This window comes from Leguminivora glycinivorella, chromosome 23 (genome assembly GCF_023078275.1).
Source record: "Leguminivora glycinivorella isolate SPB_JAAS2020 chromosome 23, LegGlyc_1.1, whole genome shotgun sequence".
Taxonomy (NCBI): Eukaryota; Metazoa; Arthropoda; class Insecta; order Lepidoptera; family Tortricidae; genus Leguminivora; species Leguminivora glycinivorella.
Genome location: NC_062993.1, coordinates 3,655,899 through 3,679,303, shown reverse-complemented (window position 1 = coordinate 3,679,303; position 23,405 = coordinate 3,655,899). Strand labels below are relative to the sequence as shown.

Genomic DNA, 23,405 nt, shown 5'->3' with positions numbered 1-23,405 from the left:
TAGAATATACCTTGTCGTACGTCTTATTGTCAGCCTAGCCTCGGGCTGTCTCGAAAGAGTAGGTATATCCCATACCATGGAAAAGTATCCGTATGATAGGAAAGAACGTTAGAAGGAGATCAGGGTAGAACTTTTATAGATGCTTTTGTGCAACCGAAGCGGCGGATTCATCATAAACATCTTGATTCGTCAAAAAATCTGTCGAACTTTTTTTGCTGTGCTAAATAGTATTTTATACAATCGTGATATAATACAAAGCTTTTCAGTCGAGTACCATGTTTTGGCCACGAAGCTTGCTGAGTGGCCTAATAGTACGGTACGAGAGTGAAAAGCTTAATTATATCACTATTGTATACAATAGTTTTTCTACGAGTCATCATCTTCATCATCAATGGACGGAAATATCATCATTCATGCAAGTTAAAATTAATATTAATAGAGTCGTTCACCGTCGTATCAACATCGAATTACCTAGCAACCAATTGTTTGTAATAACCGTCTCTGATTGGCCGATAACGCGACAGATAAAATAATGTGTTTCAGATGCAGGAAAATTTGCCAGGTATCGCAAATTAGTATAGAAATTGTATGAAGTTCTATTTTTGAAATTATTACAGTTAACTAAAGTCAACTATAATGAGCTTATTATAATTGAGTCGGAACTGACAACGTTTCAAAATTTTCAATGCCCCTAAATCGAAAACCATTTCGAGATATACGCTTGTAGATCACATAAATAATTTTTTTAATTTTTTTTTCCGTATTTTTAGTATAAAAAAATCTTAAAAATAGTTTAAAGGGGAAGTGACGTCAAATAGCTGATTTAGAGCTGCCACTATACCAAAAAAATCTTCTAGTTAGGATGTCACTTGAATTTGACAGCAAGTGACACTTATCACAGTTCGTAGCAAAGATATTAAAAATTTCATGGCTTAGTCTATGGTTCGTAGTCATTCACTATGGTTGACAGTCAGACATACCGGACTGTTTGAGCTGACTGTTAAAACTTTTTTTTTAGAAATGATTTTGTCGTTTTCTTAGGTGTATGAAACAACACATGTGACGTCACGAAGCTGTGTCTTGACGTTTGTAACTTACGCTCTTTCTGCTCGAAGTAGTAATAAGAAGGGATTTTCTCATTAAAATAGCAGTTTTTGGAAAAATAAAAAAATACGTGTATCTTTTAGTATTGAGTTCTTTCAAACCAATCAATAAAAAGTAGTACTCAAAAATATGAAATGTTGTCAACTGCCATAGAGTATCCAACACTGAAAAGTTAGCTTTTTGGGTCAGACAATAATAAACACCTAGACTAAACGAATGATGATGATAACTCACCAGGAGAACACGTTTCGTACTCGGCGAAGTTCTGTTCAAAAAGCATGTACGGACTCGCACGCATGTAAGCTGGCAACGAACGCATGAAGGAGTCCACTTGCATTCGCTGGCATTGCTCCATGGGGCAGATCTAACAAAGGAAATCAGTCAATAATGGAGAAACCCATACAGAACCTTTGCCAAACTAGGATAGGGTAGAATTATTACACAGATCGGGACATTTAGGGTATGCCCCACTCAGAATTAGGATATCTTGATCCTGATATCATTCCTGACATTAAACTTTCCGAAAAGTACGGAAATTACTTTAAGGCGCATCATAGGCTGATTTTAGTTGCTGACTGACCGCGCGGAGCGATCCGCACCGGACTAATATGGATTCGATACGCAGAAAGTATCTACATCGACAACATCTACTTCATTAGCATTCTCCACACTTGCGCGCGTATCCCGGCGCAATGCCGCGAACGCGTGGCTGTGGATTCGATACGCAAGAAAGTATCCACACTCGCGTTCGTAGCATCGCGGAGGGCGCCATACAAATTGGTCGCGACACTAAAACAAGCCATAGAGATACAGCGGATGTTTAAGTAGGTACACTTACTTTTTCATAATTAATTTTGTGATCCGTATCCGCCTTATGCTGAGGCATGACCAGCAGACTATCTTGAGTGCTTCTGCAAAAGAAATACTGCGTACACAAGATGCTAATCGTTAACGCTCGATAGCAATTGAATGCAACTGTATCTAAGCGCTAAGGGACTGATACAGAAGAGTAGATCCATTTAACTGCACACACATCTGTAATTTTACTTACTAAATTTTAAAACATTTCCATTTCGTGCTGTGTGGTTGGTAAATAATAGTACATTACATCAGAGGCCGGGAAAATGAGGATTTCCGGCCAAGTGGGTATATACGGCCGAGCGAGCGTGCGAGCGAGGCCGGATAGGGATACGAGGCCGGGAATCCGTTTTCACGCCGAGGCATGTATAGTGCTTTTCTCAAACATACAATGAAATAAAAAAAAAATGCTCTAAAGGACAATATTTTATAAAAAAAGTTACTTTGCAGGCCTAGGCCTAAAAAATAATATGAAATCCCTTTACAGTCCTCTCGAGTTGTTGCGCCCAAAAAGCGATACTTCCCAGCCCATTTTAAGGAACGTAAAGACAATATTTCATTGCATGTTTGAGAAAATATCTTTTTTTTAAAGAGCGTTTTGTAAATTTTATTACACTGGTCCCACCAAGAGCGCCTAAGCGATGAACTATCGTGGATAGAAACATTAGAAACGAACAAAAGATAGTCGCTCCCGAGTTAAAAGAGAGAGCTTTTAGTGATCATAGTTATTTTTTTTTATAAATGGGCTTACTCTTGGCCACAGACTAGCCAAAGGCAAAGATGGCCTACGATGGAGTGAGCTCACCCAGAAGATGCCTGTTCACTCTTGATTTGAAGGTTGCCGGGTTATATGAGGTTCTTCCCTCGGCGACGAACTATGGGACCGTCCACACTCAAGAGACGCATGTCCGCCGACGCAGAACGGACGCCAGCGCCACGCCGCCTGAATGTAATTTAAAAAACGTCTCCTCAGTACATTTTGTATAGGAACGACGTAAGACGCACCCCCAGGCGGCGCGGCGCGCGCCGAGCGACGCGTCGCCTGGGGCGCGCCAAGCGACGTCTCTTGCGCGTCCTTCCTATACAAAATGTACTGAGGAGACGTTTTTTAAATTACATTCAGGCGGCGTGGCGCTGGCGTCCGTTCTGCGTCGGCGGACATGCGTCTCTTGAGTGTGGACGGTCCCATAGTCCCATAACTCGCACGCGCTATCATCACGTCTCTTTTATTTACACGGTAGCGTGTTCGTTTCTATCATAAGCTTCGCTTTTGGTGGGTCCAGGTGCCGTAGCCGAATGGCATTTCTGCGACGAGAAACGAAAATAAAACGCCGCGAAAGGTAGTTTGCCTTGTCGCGCCAATTCGCACGAGCGATAGAGATAGATATCTACGAGCGTTTCGTATCGTGGGCGTTTCGTGAGCGTTTATGCCATTCGCCTACGCACCCTCTGGATACATTATTCGCCCGTATGGAATCCACACGCGCTATCATGACGTCTCTTTTGTTTACACGGTAGCGACTATCTTTTGTTCGTTTCTTTCGCTGGTTACGAGTAACCAGCTATTGGTTGGTCCTGTGCCTTAGATTTCGATACGTACACTAAGCCGTTCTTATTGTCCTCCGCTTCAACTATATCCTCATCATCACGAGGCTCAGGGGATCGCTGAGGCGGACTGTAAAACAGAAAGTAAATAATACAATAGTACATTACATCAGAGGCCGGGAAAATGAGGATTTCCGGCCAAGTGGGTATATACGGCCGAGCGAGCGTGCGAGCGAGGCCGGATAGGGATACGAGGCCGGGAATCCGGTTTCACGCCGAGGCATGTATAGTGCTTTTCTCAAACATACAATGAAATAAAAAAAAAATGCTCTAAAGGACAATATTTTATAAAAAAAAGTTACTTTGCAGGCCTAGGCCTAAAAAATAATATGAAATCCCTTTACAGTCCTCTCGAGTTGTTGCGCCCAAAAAGCGATACTTCCCAGCCCATTTTAAGGAACGTAAAGACAATATTTCATTTCATGTTTGAGAAAAAACTTTTTACAAAAAAATACAACCGACTTGAAAAAGAATAATCATCATCATGAGGTTCACTTTATGAAAGTGCTAGTTTTCGAGAGAAACTACTCGAGTTACTTAAGAAAACACCGAAATAACCATACATGTGCCTTTAAAAATTGAGGAATTCCCTCAACTCTACATGAATCCCATCATCAGAACAGCTTCAGATTAATATGGGACCACCTTAATGTAGGTCCTTTCAAACAAAAAAAGAATTATTGAAATCGGATCACGGGTCTCGGAGTAATCAGGTGACATACATAAAATGATCCCGAATATCCTTCTTCTTTACTTTCGGTAAAGAAGTCGGTTGACAAATCAACTTCCACAGCCGGGGAAAAAAGAGTACACAATAGAGGCGCCACCGTCTATGTAAAACGTTTCGCATGTGGCAAAAATTTTGACAGATTTCGACACTTCTAGGAGAACAGAAAGAGTTGCTATGATAAAAAATAATCTACTCTTTTTTGCAAAGCTATGCAGTTAGAATAGAAAATATTACAGCAATGTTCTCCCGCCAGAGTGCAGCACATTAAACTTTGTACTTTAAACTCTGTACTTTTAGGCAAAGAGGATCGAGTATTATAGAGAGTTACTGTCAAAGTAAAATGTGTAATCACATTGCATAGACAGCCATCTCTCGACACAAGCTTAAAACTTTTGAACCTCAATTTTGACAATTTGGCCCATATTCTTAACTTGATATGTGTTAAAATGTCAAATATTAATATTAGCGCCATCTAGGCCACCGTACCTTTTTCTGTATGGTTTTGAGGTACGTTTTTTTCTTAGACTTTATCTCTCTATACGGAGTTACATATGTCTTTGATTTTAGGTATTAAAAAAAGAAAAAGAAATAATTTGTAAGTACATTTTCGGCAAATTTAAAACAGATGTGGGTTAACTAACTAAATTTTGTACCTATTTATTTACACTGATCATTTTTTTCTAGCATGCCAAAACATCTGCAACCGTTTCTATTTAAAAGCAGAAAAATACTGATTTAGGTGAGACCGTGAGACGTGGACTCACGGCATCTGGAGCGATACTCCAGCGCTCTGCCAACTGAGCTACCACGACCTCATCCATAGTCACCAAATCGGCTCATATTATACTTAAATATTTAAAATACGCCTTTATGTCGTGTAAGTATTCATCATCATCATACAAAGTGGTTACCTGTCTGGAGCTTCTGACTCTTGGGTCGATTTTCCGGGCATGAATTCTTTCGGCAATTTTTGGAGGCTCGACGACTGTAAACATGACAAAATTAGACAATTATAAGTAGCTATTGGCCCTCTTTCCATATTGTTTTGGCATGTAGCCAGTTCCTTTTCTTGTTTTCCTGTAAGTGCCCAAGTTTGGCATCCATAAGTCCGCCTACAACTTCTCTGCTTTGCCTAAAGGTTGACTGGTAGAGAATGCTTTATGGCATTAAGTTCGCCTATTGTACATTGTGTTTCTTTGTTCAATAAAGATTAAATAAATAAATAAATAAGTGAGTACTGGTAAAATGCACATATTGAAAACTTTGAATTTCTGGCAATGTCACAGTTTCGTTTTCTTTCAACCCCTTATTTGCCAAGAGTGGCCCTGAAGCTTTAGTAGTTTCATGTGTTCTGCCTACCCCTTTATGGGATACAGGCGTGATTGTATGTTGTTGTTATGTTGTTGAATTTCTGGTATGGTATGGTATTTCTTTCGCCTTTATTTCTTCTTTCTTCCACGCATTTAATATTCGTTTCAATATGGAAGGAAGCGTGTTAAACATTAAGCTCAAGGATAGAGTAAAATTATCCACAATTAGGCCGATAGTCCACTATTATTATGTTTATCATATCATGGGCAACATGCCGTCCTCTTTCTTTACGTTGGAGAAAAAGGGAAGCATACAGACCTATTATCATATTTCTATGATAAACGTATGATAGTGGACTATCGGCCTTAGAGACCGATCAAACTATTTTCTCATAGAAAATATTTTAATTTGTATTTTTTGAGTAAAATAAATGTCATATACAAAGAAATATGCCCAATGCCTCCAAGTGTTCCAAGGTCGGAGTACGTTGGTTAGAATAGAATCCAGCTTGGAACACTTGGAGGCATTGGGCATTTTTACACGACTGCCCCAAAAAAAAGAGTGTATTATTTTCAGCGTTCATGTTTGTATGTAAGTAAGTATGTATGTATGTGAGTTTCTTTGTTCCACCATAACTTCTGAATGCCTTAACCGATTTAAATGATTGATGTATCCTTGTAATCCTTACATCACCTCAATGAACATAGGGTATGTGGCGTCACATAAAATTCAATATGGCGACCGTATTACGTCATAATACGCAAACTTTAGAAAAATAATATATTTGTATATGACATTTATTTAATATTTAAAAGCGAAGATGAATGGAAAATAAACACTGTCAAACAAGTCTGTCCGTAAATAAGAACAAAGAAAACTATATGTATCCTTTTACGGCTCAGCCACGACATTGGTCTAAGCGCGACAGCTGTGAGCGGCGGCCATACATTGGAGCGAGACACAGCGATGGGACTTTTCATTCGCACGTATGGCTGCCGCTCGCCGCTGTCGCGCTTAGACCAATGTCGTGGCTGGGCCGTTAGGGTGCTATAGAAAAGGAATACCTATAGTTTTCTTTGTTCTTATTTACTGACAGATTTGTTTGACAGAGTATACTTACTCTAGTTCTTGCAATACAGATGGAGACATTTTTAGTGTCGTTGCATCCATTCTTCTTTCCTCGCTGAAACCATGAAACAGGTTTTTTAGATTTATTAGGTCTGACCCCTTCTCAAAAAGTTTCTACAAATGGATCACGTCTTCGATTTTGATAAATATACTCAAAGGTTAACTGGAAGAGATAACTTAAAGGGATAAGTTCGCCTTTGTGTTTTAAATATTGTAAAGATAAAAAAAAGATAAGATAATATCAGTATCATGGATTTACAGCGTTCGTGGTCAACGGGTGACTAAGGAAAAATTACAATGACCGAAAGCTACCCACATACAAGAAATATTAACAAACCATGACCAGAAATAATATAGATTTCTAAGGCAGGTTCACACACTATAAATAAAGCTAGTTATACAATATTAAAAAAACCCGTTGACCACGAACGCTGTAAAGTGTTCGAAACGTCGGGATGAATTGTAAATTCATTATACGCGATTTAATCCGTTTCCATAGTTTTATTTCATGAGTAACTATCGCGGTAACCGAAGACAATATCAGTACGCAAAGTTTAGCGAGTACTTCAAAATCACTCTGTATACATTATATCACCGGCGATCGTGTGAATTTAATAAGCCCTTACAATTTTGGTGGACGAAGCTATCTCCATGGAGTCTCTTGCTGCAAGAAGGTTGGTTTTTGGTGGTAACAAGCCACTTGAAGTGCTGAGGACAAAGTGGTATTGATCAAAACTTGATGAAGACGAAGTAGTCTAAATTAGTGTAGTGTATGGTCTATGTAGTTAATTCCTAAATAAAAAAATATTATAGGAGTCCCATGGTAAGCTCAAGAAGGATTGTGTTGTGGATACCTACTCAGACAACGATAATATATACAATACCTATGCAAATACTTAAATGCACAGGAAATATCGATGACTCAGAAACAAATATAATATCTGTGCTCATCACACAAATAAATACCATCACCGGGATTCGAACCCAGGACCGCCTTTTAGGTGGCAGGATCACTAAAGTCACTACATGCTTAGCTTGGCCAGACCGATCGTCTTTAATAAATAACTTTTTCAGTACAGATGGTATTTTTTTACGCACTAGTGCGAGAAGTGGTCTATTATATCCAAGGTCGAAACTTCGGAGGGCCATCGGTACTGAAAAACCTCGTACGATACGCGTGCGAAAAGGAAATTCGTAACTCGTGTCGATTTAAAACACTCCCTTCGGTCGTGTTTTAATTTATCGCCACTCGTTTCGAACTTCCTTTTTTACGCACTTGTATCGTAATCACAGATGTCATATAAACCATAGATCAAGCAAACGTATCTACTTAGCGTGTCAAATGAACTCAGTGAAATCCACTGAGTTGTCCGTCTTTAATCGCAGCTTGCAGCTTTCGGGCGTCAATTTTTGTAAGTTGAAGTCAACAAAAACATTAAAAATGCCTCGTTACATGATATTTAATTGCAACAACATAAAACTTATCAACACTCAAGGGCCTGAGACATATTTAAAATCACAGGTAAGTAACAACTTCAGTACAAAATCTGACACGCTCGGCCGCCATACAAATAAATGAACTCGTTTCTTCTACTTATCTAAATCTAAGTCTGTGATCGTAATGTACTATTATTTAACCAAGAAACTTACATAATTTTCAGTATGGATCCCATACTGCGCATTTCATTGCTGTTAGTGGTCACACGCCGGCTGCCGTATCTGGAACACTACAAACATAACTAAAATCAATTTATCTGTAAGTATAATATAATAGGCTACTTAAACTTTTTAAAAATCTTTAATCTATAGATTATCTGTGCATGACGTCATTCGACTCGAAAACAATATTTTCTGTCATTTACCTAAGTATGAGCAAAGACATAATTATATAACTCCGTATAGACAGATAAAAGTCTAAGAAAGAAACGTACCTCAGTACCATATAGAAAAAGGTACGGTGGCCTAGATGGCATTTACACCTTTGGGGTACGCTCAGCTAGATGGCGCTAATATTAATATTTGACATTTTAAGACATACCAAGCTTAGAATATGGGCCAAATTGTCAAAACTGAGGTTCACAACTTTTAAGCCTGTGTCAAGAGATGGCAGTCTATGCACTGTGATTACACATTTTTCTTCGACAGTAACTCTCTATAATACTCGATCCTCTTTGGTATAAGGCATACATTCTATTATGTCAGTGATTGATTCGACGTGAAATTATGTTCGTTGCCTGTTCGTTGCGTTAAGTGGTCTGGAACTCTAGGCCACTCTATAACCATGTCAAAATGACAAGCAGCAAGAGATTTCTTACAATCTAATTTATAACGTCACTATGACATAGTTCTACAGTGACCTAGGGTTCCAATTGGACTGTACAGACTGTACAGTCATAGGCGAAAATGCGTTACGGCCCGGCCACGACATTGGTCTAAGCGCGACAGCGGTGAGCGGCGGACATACATTGGAGCGAGACACAGCGATGGGACTTTTCATTCGCACGTATGGCTGCCGCTCACCGCTGTCGCGCTTAGACCAATGTCGTGGCCGAGCTGTTAGTCGGCTCAATCGCTCCTAATACGACATTGTAAAAGTCATCCGTCAGGGATGCAGTGGCCAATGCTGGCGATGTGTCCTTGCGTACTAGAGATGGGTAGGGGTGAGTAAATACTGAGTATTTACCCGTAATTTACTCAAAGCACCGAGTAAATACTCGTATTTACTCATTTGGGTGAGTATAAACTGTTACCTAAAAATAATTTAAAAAATGAGATTTAAGTACTTAGTCGTGTTTATTTTAACTGTGTGGACATGTTTAAATGAGATTTATATTATTAGAAGCTTATGGGAGTCTTAGTTTGTCGAAAAAAAGGTAATCTTTGTGAGAAAAAATAGTGATAATGTTTAGTTAGCAGTTTTGTTTTAAGAAAGCAGGTATTTACAGTAAAAGTATGAGACTTCAATGAAATTGATGTTCTAGATAACGGCATGACGTTCGGAAGTGATTGTTAATGTGGCACTTACGACCTTTTATTAAGGGTTTTCTAAAGAAAACTGAAAAATGGCTCAGCTGGTGACGTTTAAAGTACTAGTTTTGTGTTTTGTATTATATGGCCAATAATTTGACGGTTTCTGGATATTTTTCCAACAACGAATTCGAAAGTTATAAAGGTATAAACATTATTTCGGCCTTAATTATCGTTTTATTCCAAAACTGTTCATATTATTAAAAAACTTTTTTAGAAACATTCAATTAATTTTTAAAGACCTATCAGATGATGTATAACACACTGGTAATTTCTGAATTTTATTTTTGTGAAAAATAGTTACATGTATGGAGAGCACGTCTTTAAAATAAAATTAATATAAATTTGATTACTTAACTTAGTAGTCGATAACAAAATACACCAATATTTCTAATTTGTATTTCCATTTCAGCACGCGAAATAGTTTATACCCATCAATTTGAGTAAAAACGAGTAAATACGGGTATTTTGAGTAAATACTGAGTATTTACTCGATATTTACTCTTGAGTATTTACTCACTACCCATTTCTATTGCGTACTAAACAGGCACACTGGCGCAGTCGGTAGGATACGAACCTACGCTCCCAAAGGAATCTGATTTCCCGGTCCAGATAAAACATGATAAGACATCAGGCCGTCCCTATCGCACTTATAAATAGCGCACCTTTTATCGCACGACCATTCTTGCCTGCCTGAGCTAGTCTTATCCAGTTACGTATGACCCGCAATTTCCGAATGTTGTCCACCCAAAGAGCCAACGAATGCCATCAATCATCATTTTTACTTATCTCTAACTATTCTGCATATGTTGCAAACATTCATCGTTTATACACCGTGTTTTTATTGAATTCCATTAACTTCAGCATATAGTTAGATCCATTATAGGAAACAGAATAGCATAAGTTTTTTTTTAATTCGTATCTTTTTTTTTAAATACCATACACCTGCGATAGATGTTACATCAATTAATAAATAAATAATAAAATAAATAAATATTATGGGACATTCTTACTCAGATTGACTGAGGCCCACGGTAAGCTCAAGAAGGCTTGTGTTAAAAACAATATCAATTATCAATCATATCAATTGCTGTTAAAAACGCGCTTTGTGTATTCGATATGAGATGAACATATTTATTTAGTGTGAGTTAATTGTAAAGCCCGTTTCTCAATAGCAATTTGATATCTATCGCAGGCGTATGGTTTTTTAGAAAAAAAATACTAATTTAAGTAAACTAACTATGCCATTATTTTCCTTGTTTCCTATTCGTATTTATTTATTTATTTATTTAAACCTTTGGGAAACAAACAGGCAAATACAACACATATAGTCAAATCACAATACACATACAAAAGCCACACAGTTTCCACTAATGTATAACACATGTATCTCTGTTGCTCAGAATTATTACTAATACATACTAAAGGTAAAATTTTAAATCTATCAGTTCTAAGTTACATGCAAAGAGAGTGATTGTTGGTTGCTAAGGTACAGTTAATAATTTAATTGCTATTTCTACTTTTATTTTTTATTGCGGAAACAAATTGATTTAAGGTTAAATGAAATATATCAATGTCGCCAAATTTTTCGTTATAAATCTTACATGCTCTAGGTAAGAATTTATTTCTTGCATAAGTAGTTCGCCCAGATTGAATTGCAAATAAATTTGTGGAACGAGTTCGCCGATCGGGACATCTAATAAATATTTTTGAAAGTAGATCGGGAGCATCAATAAGACCGTGTAAAATCTTAAACAAAAATATCTGGTCACGAATTTCTCGGCGTGTTCGAAGAGTGTCCAAGTCGTTAGGACTATAATTATTGAATTTATATTTCATACTTCTAATAAATTTATTTTGAATCCTCTCTATTGTATGAATGTGAACCTTGAAGCAAGGATTCCAGATTGTTGTAGCGTATTCCAAGTTCGACCTAACAAATGCGTTGAATAGAAGTTCTAAAGTTTTAGCATTTTTAAAATCCTTGCTTTGTCGTAGTATATAAATCCCAACATTCTGTATGCTTTAGCGGCTATTGTGTCTACATGTGAAATTAGTTTTAACTCGCTATCAAGACGCAATCCTAGATCCCTTACTTCTGATACTACACTTAAAGTCGTATTATTTAATGTATAATTGTATTTTATATTATTGTGTTTTCGGGAAAATGTGATAACACAACACTTCTCGATATTTAAATATAGTTCATTCATGGAGCAATATGTACTTAACCTATTTAGATCCGCCTGTAGTTTTAAGCAGTCGTCTTCAGAACGTATGATAGAGTATATTTTAGTATCATCGGCATATAATAATAATTCAGATGATTGAAAACAATAAATTACATCATTAATATAGATGTTGAAAAGTAAAGGACCCAAATGCGATCCTTGAGGAACACCGGACGATACAGGAACAAAGCTAGACGTGTGCCCTTTAATAGCAACTGCTTGGGTCCTGTTGCGTAAATAAGATGTTAACCATCTCAAAAGGTTGCCATGGATACCAAAAGCTTGTAATTTTTGAATAAGTAAAAAATGCGAAATTTTGTCAAACGCTTTCGAATAATCCGTATAGATAACATCTACTTGGAGACCCTTATCCATGGCATTTGTTACATAATCAATTAGCTGACATAAATTAGATTCAGTGGACCGTTTATTAATAAAACCATGTTGCTGTTCAATTAACCTCGGCCGGACTGCGTGAAACAAAGAGTCGTAAATAATTTTTTCAAATAGTTTGGGTATAACTGACAACTTTGAGATACCCCTATAGTTCTTTATGTCGTGTTTATTGCCACTTTTAAAAATCGGAACAACAATAGATCTCTTCCAGCAACTTGGCAATGTCCCAGACTTCAAAGAATAATTGAACAAGAGGCTTATGGGAAAAGATAAGCTCTTCCGACAATTCTTCAAAAATACCGGATGAATTCCATCTGGTCCGCAGCCCTTAGATGTCACCAGTCCTTTGAGATAACTTTCAACTAGAGAAGAGGTGATATTAATTGTCGAAATAAGGCAATCTGAAAAAGAATCATCACAATTCGGAGCGGTTTGGTGGAAAGGTAGGCACAACTTATCATTTTTAATAAAAACGGACTGAAAATAAGTATTGAACAAATCGTATATGTTGAAGTTAACGGAATCGTAGGAAACTCACATTGCTAGACTCGTTGCTATGGTCCGCATGGACCTGGCACTCCCACTTGTCAGTGGGGAAATATTTGGGGTACTCGTCCTTGATGACGTCAGCGCGCGGGCAGGAGGACTTCAGGAACATCTCGTTGAACACTGGAAGGAAACGATTTGCCATTATAATACGTTCTTTTCATCACACTCGCTCGTAAACGGTGTTATTACATGCCTGCATACTGATATTACTGATACGTAATGAGCTATTTTACCGCCCTAGGAATAAGTGAATACGGTGGGGCCTTCCACGACCTGTCAAAGATTACAAGATGGTGGACGAATGTTCGAAATGTCATAATCATAATGTAAATTCATACAGGTTAACGTAGAATAATTTATACTGTAATTTACCATTATGAAATAAACTAAACTAAACTGTCAGGTATTTCAATACATTTACTTTAAAATTTAGTTATTAGTTATTACTTCGCGAGTGTTATGGAAAACATTGTGTATATCACGAGCAGCTGAATTACGATATTACAAACTCGAGTTATTAAAGCTTTTGGCATCGGGCTTCAAACAGCCTCTCGTTCGTAATCCTTCACTTTCCGCCCTTAATAAACAATGTACCTAAACTCTGTCAAACAAGTCTGTCGGTAAATAAGAACAAAGAAAACTATATGCATCCTTTTCTTTAGGGTGCTAGAGAAAAGGATACCTATAGTTTTCTTTGTTCTTATTTACTGACAGACTTGTTTGACAAGTATTAAGTACTATTGTTTCACAAGGGTGCGAAACTGTTGATTAACTTTGGTGCTAATATTGTCGTGAAACCATTAGAAAGGCAGCACAACGACCCCAATGACCACGACTACTCTGACAAGAGTATACGAAAAAGAAGAAGAACCTAGCGAAAGATTCAACAATAACCAATAGTAGGCGAGTGGTTCGAAAAGTCAATCAATAAATCAATCAATCAATCAATTATTTATTCGTGATAACTACAAAATACACAAGTAAGAAAACAGAAACAGCAAATAAAAGAAAATTAAACATATAAGTTACCACGAAATGGTCCCGACTCAGCATAAAATGCTAACCCAAAATAAAATGCTAAAAGTGTAATCTTCTTGACCTTTCTGACGCAGGGTTTTCGCCGGCTACGCATGGAAACACTGGAGCTTGAAGACCGAAGGAACTACCCTATCTTAAACTGTTTTTAGACGCGTATTTTATCTTTTTTCTCGTAAACGAAAAAGAGTAGGTACTATCGTTACACTATGGCCACTCTTTCGGTTACCTCACAGTTACCGCCTGTCAAAAAAGTGACATAGGCCACTTTTTATCTCTTTATAACGCGAGTGAATCCGCGGGTACAAGCTAGTTACCTACATACGAGAATTATAATGTAGTGTAGTCTTCCATACCGTATTCCTTCCACTTGGGCGGGGCGCTCTTAAGAGCCTCTTTAGCAGAGGTGACGACCTCCCTCCTCTGCGGGGGCTGGAACTCTTCCATGTCTCCGAACATCACAAACGGCTTGCAGGGGGAGTCTAGCAGCTCCCACCATGTCTTGTCTTCTGTTACACCTGAAATCAATCAATCAATCAAAATATTTATTCGTAATTAACTTAAAACTACACAATATGCAAAAAAAGTATTACTAAAACTACAAATGTATCATGGATTGGTAAGTTTATCACGAAATGGTCCCGCCTCAGCAATCTCAGCATAATGGTGACCCGGAGGTCAGCGCTGATCTTCCGACGAGACCATTTGTGAGACCACGAACGCAGCCGCGAAAGAAGAAAACTTGAACCTTCAAATCAATGGTAAACAGGCATCTTCTGGGCGAGGTCACTCTATCGTAGGCCACGTCTATGGCTAGTCTGTGACCAAGAGTAAGCCCATTTTTTTTTTAACTAAAGAAACAGTAAGTAACATAAATATAGGTTGGTAAAGACACTCTGTGAAGGTGGCAAAATGACACGGTCTATTACTTATAATTTATAAATAAGATGTTTCAGATATCATCACGGCCTTCGAAGAGACATGTCATTGCAAATTTTTTTTTGAACAAGCATATACTTATTTTTTTCCCATGAGCCGTGGCAAATTCCGGGATAACGCAAGGAGGATGATGATAGTGATATTGTGACACAATTTTTTTTTTATTTCTATCCAGCAACATTTCGAACCGGTGTTTCAAAAGGTCGCAGGTTCGAGTCCAGCTAGGAGTGCCAGGTGGGCATGTCCAACATGAATGCTAGCGGCAGCCGTTGGTGTTAATTTGACACTATACAATTTAAAATGGAAAAGCCGACAAAATGATAACGGCCCAGCCACGACATTGGTCTAAGCGCGTCAGCGGTGAGCGGCAGCCATACGTGCAAATGAAAAGTCCCATCACTGTGTCTCGCTCCAATGTATGGCCGCCGCTCACCGCTGCCGCGCTTAGACCAATGTCGTGGCTGAGCCGTAACAGCACCAGTCGTGAACGAATAGTGCTAATATTGAACACTTATCTATACGCAGTCTTTCCACATCGTTGGTATACCTAGTTTTTTTTTAATTTTACCATCTTTATCAACCACAGTTTTTTCTTCTTCACAAGTGCAGGGACCTTCCTCAGGGTCATCAACTATGGCGTCTGTCGTCAGTAGGGTAGGCACTACTGTTTTAACTTACCTATCTCAAACTAAAGCAATATCAAGGTCAAGCTCAAACAAAATCTAAGCAAGATCTAGGTCTAGCGCAAAGACCGTAACCCAACATTATAGTGCTCTAATATCTGGCACTTTTATTTATACCACAGAATATTATATAATAGTACAAGTACAGAAGGCCCACTACTTTGATGTTCACGAAATGCCGCCTTTTTAAATACCTACAATTTTCTTACAAAGAAACGAGCCACACGTGCGCAGCGTCCGACGATAGGGTTGGATTAAGGGCCGGTTGCACCAAACCGTCTGTCACCGTCAAAGCATTCGTTAAATTTTATTGTATGGAAAGTTCCATAGACCTCTGCTGCGTGACGATGATGTGTCTGTCAAATGTGGTTGATGCAACTGGCCCTAAAACGAATTAATACCTACTCAGATAAAATGTTATACTATTATATTCAAAACTTGGGTACTCTCTACGTACTAGTATATACATATACAGTATTTATATATTTTTGTTTAAGTTCCAACATCACAAACTTTATTGAACTTTTCCGTGGGACTTAATCTGTGTAAGAATGTCCTATTTTATTATGATGTCTTTAAATAAGCATTATTAGCCACTCCACACGCGGACTTGGCATATTAACATTTAAAAAACTCGCGACGTAAAATAACAATAGAAAGTGCGAACGTGTGGTTTGTGAGAACACGCGCCATCCCTGATTAGGCCGCGAACTCGCGGCCGCCAGCATGTACTTGTAGCGCGGCGATAGAATCGCGGAGTGAGCCGCCCCTGTTTATACGCAGTCTTTCCATATCGTTTGATATAGTTTTGTTAAATCTTACCATCTTCATCAACGACAGTTTTATCTTCCTCTTCTTCACAAGTACACGGGTCCTCCTCAGGGTCATCGACTATGGCAGCCTCTGTCTTCAGTAGGGCTGGCACGTCGAACACATACTGGTTGGTCTCGGGAGTTCCGCCGGCGAAGTGGTATACGTATTCTTGAAACTGGGAAATCCATACTAACATTATAAATGGGAAAGTGACGGCAAAACGGAGTGACGAATTGACGTGATTTTTTAAGCGGAGAAAGTTGAAGGGATGGAGAGTGACATGGGCTACTTTTTGTCTCTTTCTAACGCGAGCGAAGCCGCAGGCAAAAGCTAGTAAATTATAAATTGATGTGTACGAGTAGAGGTTATGCACACTCACACTACCACACCTCGGACAGTGGCGATCAAATATATGAAAGAGGCGCGTTCCTGGCACACAGTCTAAGCTCGTGTAGGTGAACGCGTGCTATGCTTGTATGAGTGAAATATGACAGGTCGACTGTTCGCGTTTTTGACAAGCGGTAACTGTGAGGTAACCGAGAGCGGGTGGGCGGCGCCTTCAGCGGGGAGCGGGAGTGGCCATACTGTACGATAGTACTCTTTATTATATTGTGACACTAGACCACACCGCATTTATACATCGTGTATTTTTTTATGTTCAGACTTGTATATGCTTGTATAGAATGAAGCAACTGCAGTTGAATTGCAGTCCGTCTATACTCACAAAATGCGGTAGGCAGAGCACATGAAACTGCTCAAGCTTTAGTGCCACTCTTAGCAATTACTTAAGGGGTTAAAAGAAGACAAAATTGTGATATTCTAGTGACAGCTAGGATGCTAGTGCCACCCTGTTGCCCACGCCACAATATTGAACCCATATTACACAGTTGACTCCTGCGAGACCCACGGGAGGAAGGGCGTTGGTGAATGAAGATTTTTTATACGTGTGCTGAATTAATTTATGAATTATTCATCTGTCTCTACGAGCGAAAAAAGCGCTGGTGGTCTACAGGTAAGAGCGTGCGACTTTTCATCCGGAGGTCGCGGGTTCGAACCCCGGCTCGTACCAATGAGTTTTTCGGAACTTATGTGTGAAATGTCATTTGATATTTGCCAGTCGCTTTTCGGTGAGGGAAAACATCGTGAGGAACCCGGACTAATTCCAATAAGGGTAACTAGGCTTACCCTTCGGGGAAGGTCAGATGGCAGTCGCTTTCGTAAAACTAGTGCCTTCGCCAAATTTTGGGATTAGTTGTCAAAGCGGACCCCAGGCTCCCATGAGCCGTGGCAAATGCCGGGATAACGCAAGGAGGATGATGATTCGTCTGTCTCTAAATTTCGATTTTAAGTCGTCACCATCGTCAAGAACTAAAAAGCGCCTTGTTGATTTTTATAAGCAATGCAACATATTGTCAGTGATTATTCTGTCAGGCACTATTTAAGCTAACTCGTAAATGTCATTCATTAGTTTCATTACAGAATATTGCATAAAAGAGTTTTAAATAGAACACTAGTAAATATTTCATTGTTACCGAAGAATTCAGGGATTTATTTGTATATTGTTACCTATATAATGTTAGTTTATGATTACTGCAAATGTTTGCATGCCGCATGGCTGAACATTGTGACTTTATACCAATGTCAGAACACCTTATCTGTACATATTCTTGCAAATAAATAATTCTTTCTTTATTTACTAAGGCCCTACACCACGGTAAATCCTTAGAATTGTTCAAACTAGCTTTATCAATTTTATTTTCCCTTCTCCTTTTCTGTAGGTATTTCTACAAATATCCGTAACAAATAGGAAACCATATCCGTGCTTACCTCTTTGATGATAGTCTTCATTTTCTGTCGCCACTCGTGGTCCACGCGAGCTGCCGTCTTGTACCCTCGAGAAAGGTGGAGGATGAGGCGCTGACCTTCAGTTAGAATGTCTTGGAGAGTGTGGATGTATTTGGTGTACTCTACAATGTATAATAAGGTATCTAAACGGTTAAAATGATGCTTGCTTATAAAAAAACACCTATGCAGTTAAACAATAAATCATTACCTACATACCTATTCTATTTTAGTTTTGGTTCATTTTGCCCTGTTTATTGCAATCCTTTAATCAATATAATTTCGCAACTTTGTTTGGATAAAAACTAAAGTAAGTGGCACGATGACCCAGTGCTAATGCTAACTTTAGCGATATTAAAAAATAGTACATTGTGCAACAAGGGGAGGAAGTTGAATATTACTAACGAGAGTAAGTTAAATCGCGACGGCTTGCCGGAGCGATTTAAAGACTCGAGTTAGTAATATTTATACTCCCCGAGTTACACACAATGTTTTTCATCACACTCGCAATGTAAAAAATATGTAAATAGATGTAAAAAAGTTAAGTACATTACAAGAAATTTCATTATTCCCTTGGGAGAACGATTTTTCTATAACTCACGCTCCGCCTGATTGCAATAACACATTTAAAGTGCGGGTGTGATGAAAAAACATTTATTTATTTTTAAATGGCATTTTCGTCCTCTTTTCTTTGTTTACGTAGCCAGCCTTTTTGCAGACCTAGCCAAACTCGAACAAATTATACAACACTAAAAAGGTCAATCACACAAAACCTCACGGCTTCATTGCGAAATTAGGAATTCCTGCAAAAAATACGTAGAACTCTATTACAAAACAATAAATGTCAGTTTTGCGTTGCAGTATTGCTAGAAAGCCGATCATAAGAAAAGGTGGCATTGTCTTGTCTATCGGCGAACGTCCGACAGCGTCCGTCATTCGACCGGCTAATCTCAGGCCGCTTGTGACCTCCTGAAGGGCTAAAGGGGCTTCACACGTGCTCGCAACTGTCAGATGCAAGAATTTCGCGTGGTGTTTTTCACATCACATGTGACGTATTCGGAAACGTGTATATTATTGCGCCAGTGCCCAGTAGTTTAGTATAAAAATAAATAAATGTTGCGTATTTTTTGCTGCGAGTTGTTTTGATTGAAGCCAAGCACGTATATATAGAAAGTCTAAGGGGGGGGTCCGGGTCATAAACTCAACCGGATAAAAAGCGGTCTCGAACATTTAATTAATAATGATGCAAATTAAAAGACACTACTTCCTTATAAACCTATATTTAATCGTTTTCTTCTTAAAATTAGTTGATTAACGGTCATTAGCGTCTATTACGGCAGCTATTTCCCTATGGATAGACATAAAGGCTAGCCCCGTGAGGCGCTCTTGTCCCGTCCTATTACGCAAAAATGTTTTTAACCTTTTTAAGGTTCAAAAACTTCTTTCAGCAGTTGGTGTTGATACTGGCCAAGTGGCAATAGCAACTTTCTGATCGAAAGAAAGAAAGAAAGAAATTTGGATCACACTGGTCGATGGCCCCAATAGCAGTTCTAGGTTTTTTTTCAGACTCCAGGGTTGACCAATGATTATGCCAGAGTTCGTATTCAGATTTGAATTTGTGGTCTTCTGCTTCTGTTAACCCAAGAAAAAGTTTAGCAGCTTTCAGTAGTTCCGTTTTTGTGGCGTTGCCAACATTATTAGTCTTCGTTGGCAAGACCTTTTGTAATGTGCCAACTGTGTATTCATAAGGTTGGAATCGGGCGTCTAACTCGGATATCAAATGTTCCAAGAAAGGATAGGTAATTAATATACGTTTCGCCGGTAGTATATCTCCGCAGTTTCCCCTAGAACATTATTGCGATGGGTTTGGCGACCAGTTGTACGAGGTGCCACTAGTTCACCGCCGGGCATAAATTTTCGGCGCCCTTTTGAAGAAGTTTCACTACGTAGGAAAATAAATCGCGAGCGTAGCGAGCGCGAAATTTTTTTCATAGTAATGCCGTAATTTGAAGATTAACGCAATACAAAATTTATGGATTTCATCAGACAGAGTGCGAAAGGGACAAATGGTTGAACTTTCGTAGCCGCACCCTAGTATAGTTCCGTGTGGCTGAACGTGAATATCATGTACATAAAATAACAAACAAAATGGAGCACTATAGTGGCCAAGTCAGGAAAGCAAATTCGGAATTTGTCCTAACTAAAAGAGCAGATAATTATAAATAGTAAGCGCGATTTTTTTTCGTATTGACTCGATTAATTAAGACAACCCGCCAGCGGGGAATCCGCGAACTTTCAAGCTTTTATCGTCTGCACTCTGCAGAGTTGCGGTCTTTGACATATTTTGGGGTATTTTGACTTCACAGGGCGTCTATGTTCCCGGCTTCTAGGCCTTATATTTCGCCATCACTATTATTTTTATAATAATGCTTAAGAGTTAATTAAGAGACTTAAGAGATTAACTGCGGACTCGATCGTCACCGGCGGGACGCCCATTTCGGTATTTTGCCACTAAGTGATCTGAGTGATGCTGATATGCTGCGACTCACAAAATTGCGCCTCCCTGAGACGTTTTGCGCCTTTGGCTTTATGAGGAACTCCGCTTTGGACTATCGGGTAGAGTCATATTTTTGCATTTGGATAGCGACGTAACTTTGCCGTTCGCCGCACAATGTGGTTCGTCAAGGGCTAGAATCCTCCTTTTACGGCGCCCTAGCAACAGCGCCCTTATGAATGTCAGTATGGTGCAACTTTCCACTTAATCTGAATTACAAATCTAGATTAATTATTAGGTGGATTAATTTCCGAATCCTCTCGCCATTTTGTGATATGTGCGCGCCCACGCAACGTATAATTTTTTTGTATGGATTTTCCACATTCTCGATTTTGGCGCCCCTTTACCATGTGGCGCCTAGAGCGGCCGCTCCACTCGCTCTACCCTTAATCCGGCCCTGCCTAAGGGGGGGGTTTGAACCCCCTGAACCCCCCCCTTATATACGTCCTTGATTGAAGCAAATTATAATCCCTTGTAACCGCGCAATTAAATATTGCAATGAAATACCCTATTTAAAATTAGTCTAGAATAGGTAATAATATTTCATTATTGTTTAATTTTCTTTATTAGAGTTTGATAACCGACGACTGAAAAAAGAAGTCTTAAGAATCAGTGTGTAAAATTAACGTGATAGGTTTATTGGTTTATAAAAAAATAATAAAATTGTATTTTGAAGTAAAAAACCTACCAGAAATGATCCTCATCTTTTCCAATTTCGCTTTTCTTCTTTCCGAGCACATTACGTACATCAGGCCTGTTAAGTTTTTACATTCTAACTGTGTCTGCAAAGCTTGAACTTTCTCCTTCCTTTCCCTATGAGCTTCCCGTAACATGTAACAGGAACGGACTTGTTCATGTCTGTAAACACAAACAATTTTCGTCATTATAGTTACTGGAAACTCTACATTATAATTGATACAATATTATAAATAAAGTATTGTAGAGGTCAAGATAGATACATAAGCATATCTATGTATTCTTCATTTTGTAAATTTTATCAAGAATCTCATCAGAAAAAAAATTTCACATTACATATTTGACTACTGACAACTAGAAGAAAACACCACGAGATTAAACAAAAACAAAAAGTGATATTAGTACGTCTTATGAAAAACAATACAATCTTTTAATCTTAGCTTAACAAATGCTTGAATAGAATAAGAACTCTCAGGTAAAGTCGCCGTCAATAGAATTTGTGAACAATGTAAACAAACCTTGTAGTCAAAATGTCTTTAATTTCCACTCTAACTCCTACATCCTGTCAGATACTGGCTAAATCCATGTGTTATTTAATGAAATCATCTCACATTATGATCCTCAACCTTTATAATTGTGCTAAAATATTGATATTTTATATAAAAGTTTGTTTACATTGTTGACAATTTCTATTGACGGCGAGTTTAATATCACTTACTGCAGCACAAAGTCAAATCGTTCCCTCAGCATACCTAATTGTGTTTTTAATTCTTCGTCAAATTCTGCTCTTAATTGAGCTTCTCTTTTAGCAAACAGTGCGTCGATATCAGCGTCGCCATAATTTTCAAGAGTTATGTTAGCACGTTTTTGAGATTGGACAGATTCTTTTGTGAATGAAACATCATCCTTTGAGACAAAGGCACTGGGTTGCTCTTCTCTTATCACCGCTAGTCCATCTCCGTCGGCGATTGTGACGCTACGTTCCCGAGACATCTGAAATAAGTAGGTATATAATACCTATGTGGAGTATCAGGTTCTTGTACGATTATCTAGCCACCTTTGATCCAAGTTAATTCATCGTTCAATACATGTGGAGTGCCCAAATGGATCCAAAATTAACGGAGTTTATCAGTGATCAGCAGTTGGAAAGAGGTGAATTAGAAGAAGGATATACCGTATCTAGAAGAAGTATATACACGGTGTTTCCGGTATCACTCAAAACCTCAGACACCCCAACTGATTTTTATTTTTTTAAATTCATGTAGAGTAGAATCGTCCCACGATAAATTTGCAACGATTTTCACACCCTCGCCAGTGCAGATGTTATTTTAAACGTCAAACTTTGATGAAATTATGACGTTTACTTAACCCTTGCAGAGGCGGGGCTATTAAAATCTATGCAGACTTATCGTGGGACGATTCTATTCATCTTTTAATCTGATCGTTACTTTTTTTTTTATTGAATTTTTAATTTTCTGTACAGCTGTACTTGACTTTTAGCTCTACACTCAATAAAATAATTGCTAACTACCATAATAAACCATAACACTATTTATTTGTGTACGTTACTGCAACGACATAAGGTTTACCAATAGACAGCTAAGATGTCACTGTAAAACACTTTAAAGCTTTGTCACAGTAAACTTCAAATTGGGCAGGTAATCGCAGTAAGCAAATAAACTCAATATTCAAAATGACAAGGTTGTAATTAGGTACGAGTTCAATTTGTTATGACTTATGATAAACATTAAGATTAAACTGACAAACAACGTCAAACTAGTAGCGGAAAAAATAATCGTCCAAGTAACCGGCCAGTATTAATACCCCTAGTATTTGAAAAAAGGTAAACGACCTCTAGCAATGCGATATACACAATGTTGTATTACGAGTACAATAGAATGGGC

The 23,405-nt window shown here is 38.4% G+C and overlaps 1 protein-coding gene across 2 annotated transcripts in view; it reads right to left on the bottom strand.

Moving 5' to 3' along the window:
• The window catches only part of LOC125238282, a 48,627-nt gene that overhangs the window by 17,518 nt on the left and 7,704 nt on the right, over window positions 1-23,405 (bottom strand). The window contains exons 2-14 of one of the 2 annotated variants that reach the window (XM_048145570.1): window positions 22,220-22,494; window positions 21,494-21,663; window positions 18,237-18,376; window positions 16,419-16,584; window positions 14,331-14,492; window positions 12,929-13,059; window positions 8,387-8,463; window positions 7,363-7,444; window positions 6,729-6,791; window positions 5,209-5,282; window positions 3,563-3,637; window positions 1,943-2,015; window positions 1,339-1,468 (exon numbers count right to left, since the gene is read on the bottom strand). In XM_048145570.1, the coding sequence (XP_048001527.1) occupies window positions 1,339-1,468; window positions 1,943-2,015; window positions 3,563-3,637; window positions 5,209-5,282; window positions 6,729-6,791; window positions 7,363-7,444; window positions 8,387-8,463; window positions 12,929-13,059; window positions 14,331-14,492; window positions 16,419-16,584; window positions 18,237-18,376; window positions 21,494-21,663; window positions 22,220-22,494 (1,618 nt within the window). Of the gene's footprint in view, window positions 1-1,338; window positions 1,469-1,942; window positions 2,016-3,562; window positions 3,638-5,208; window positions 5,283-6,728; window positions 6,792-7,362; window positions 7,445-8,386; window positions 8,464-12,928; window positions 13,060-14,330; window positions 14,493-16,418; window positions 16,585-18,236; window positions 18,377-18,470; window positions 18,588-21,493; window positions 21,664-22,219; window positions 22,495-23,405 lie in introns of those variants that run through there. The other variant, XM_048145571.1, reaches the window with a different exon arrangement.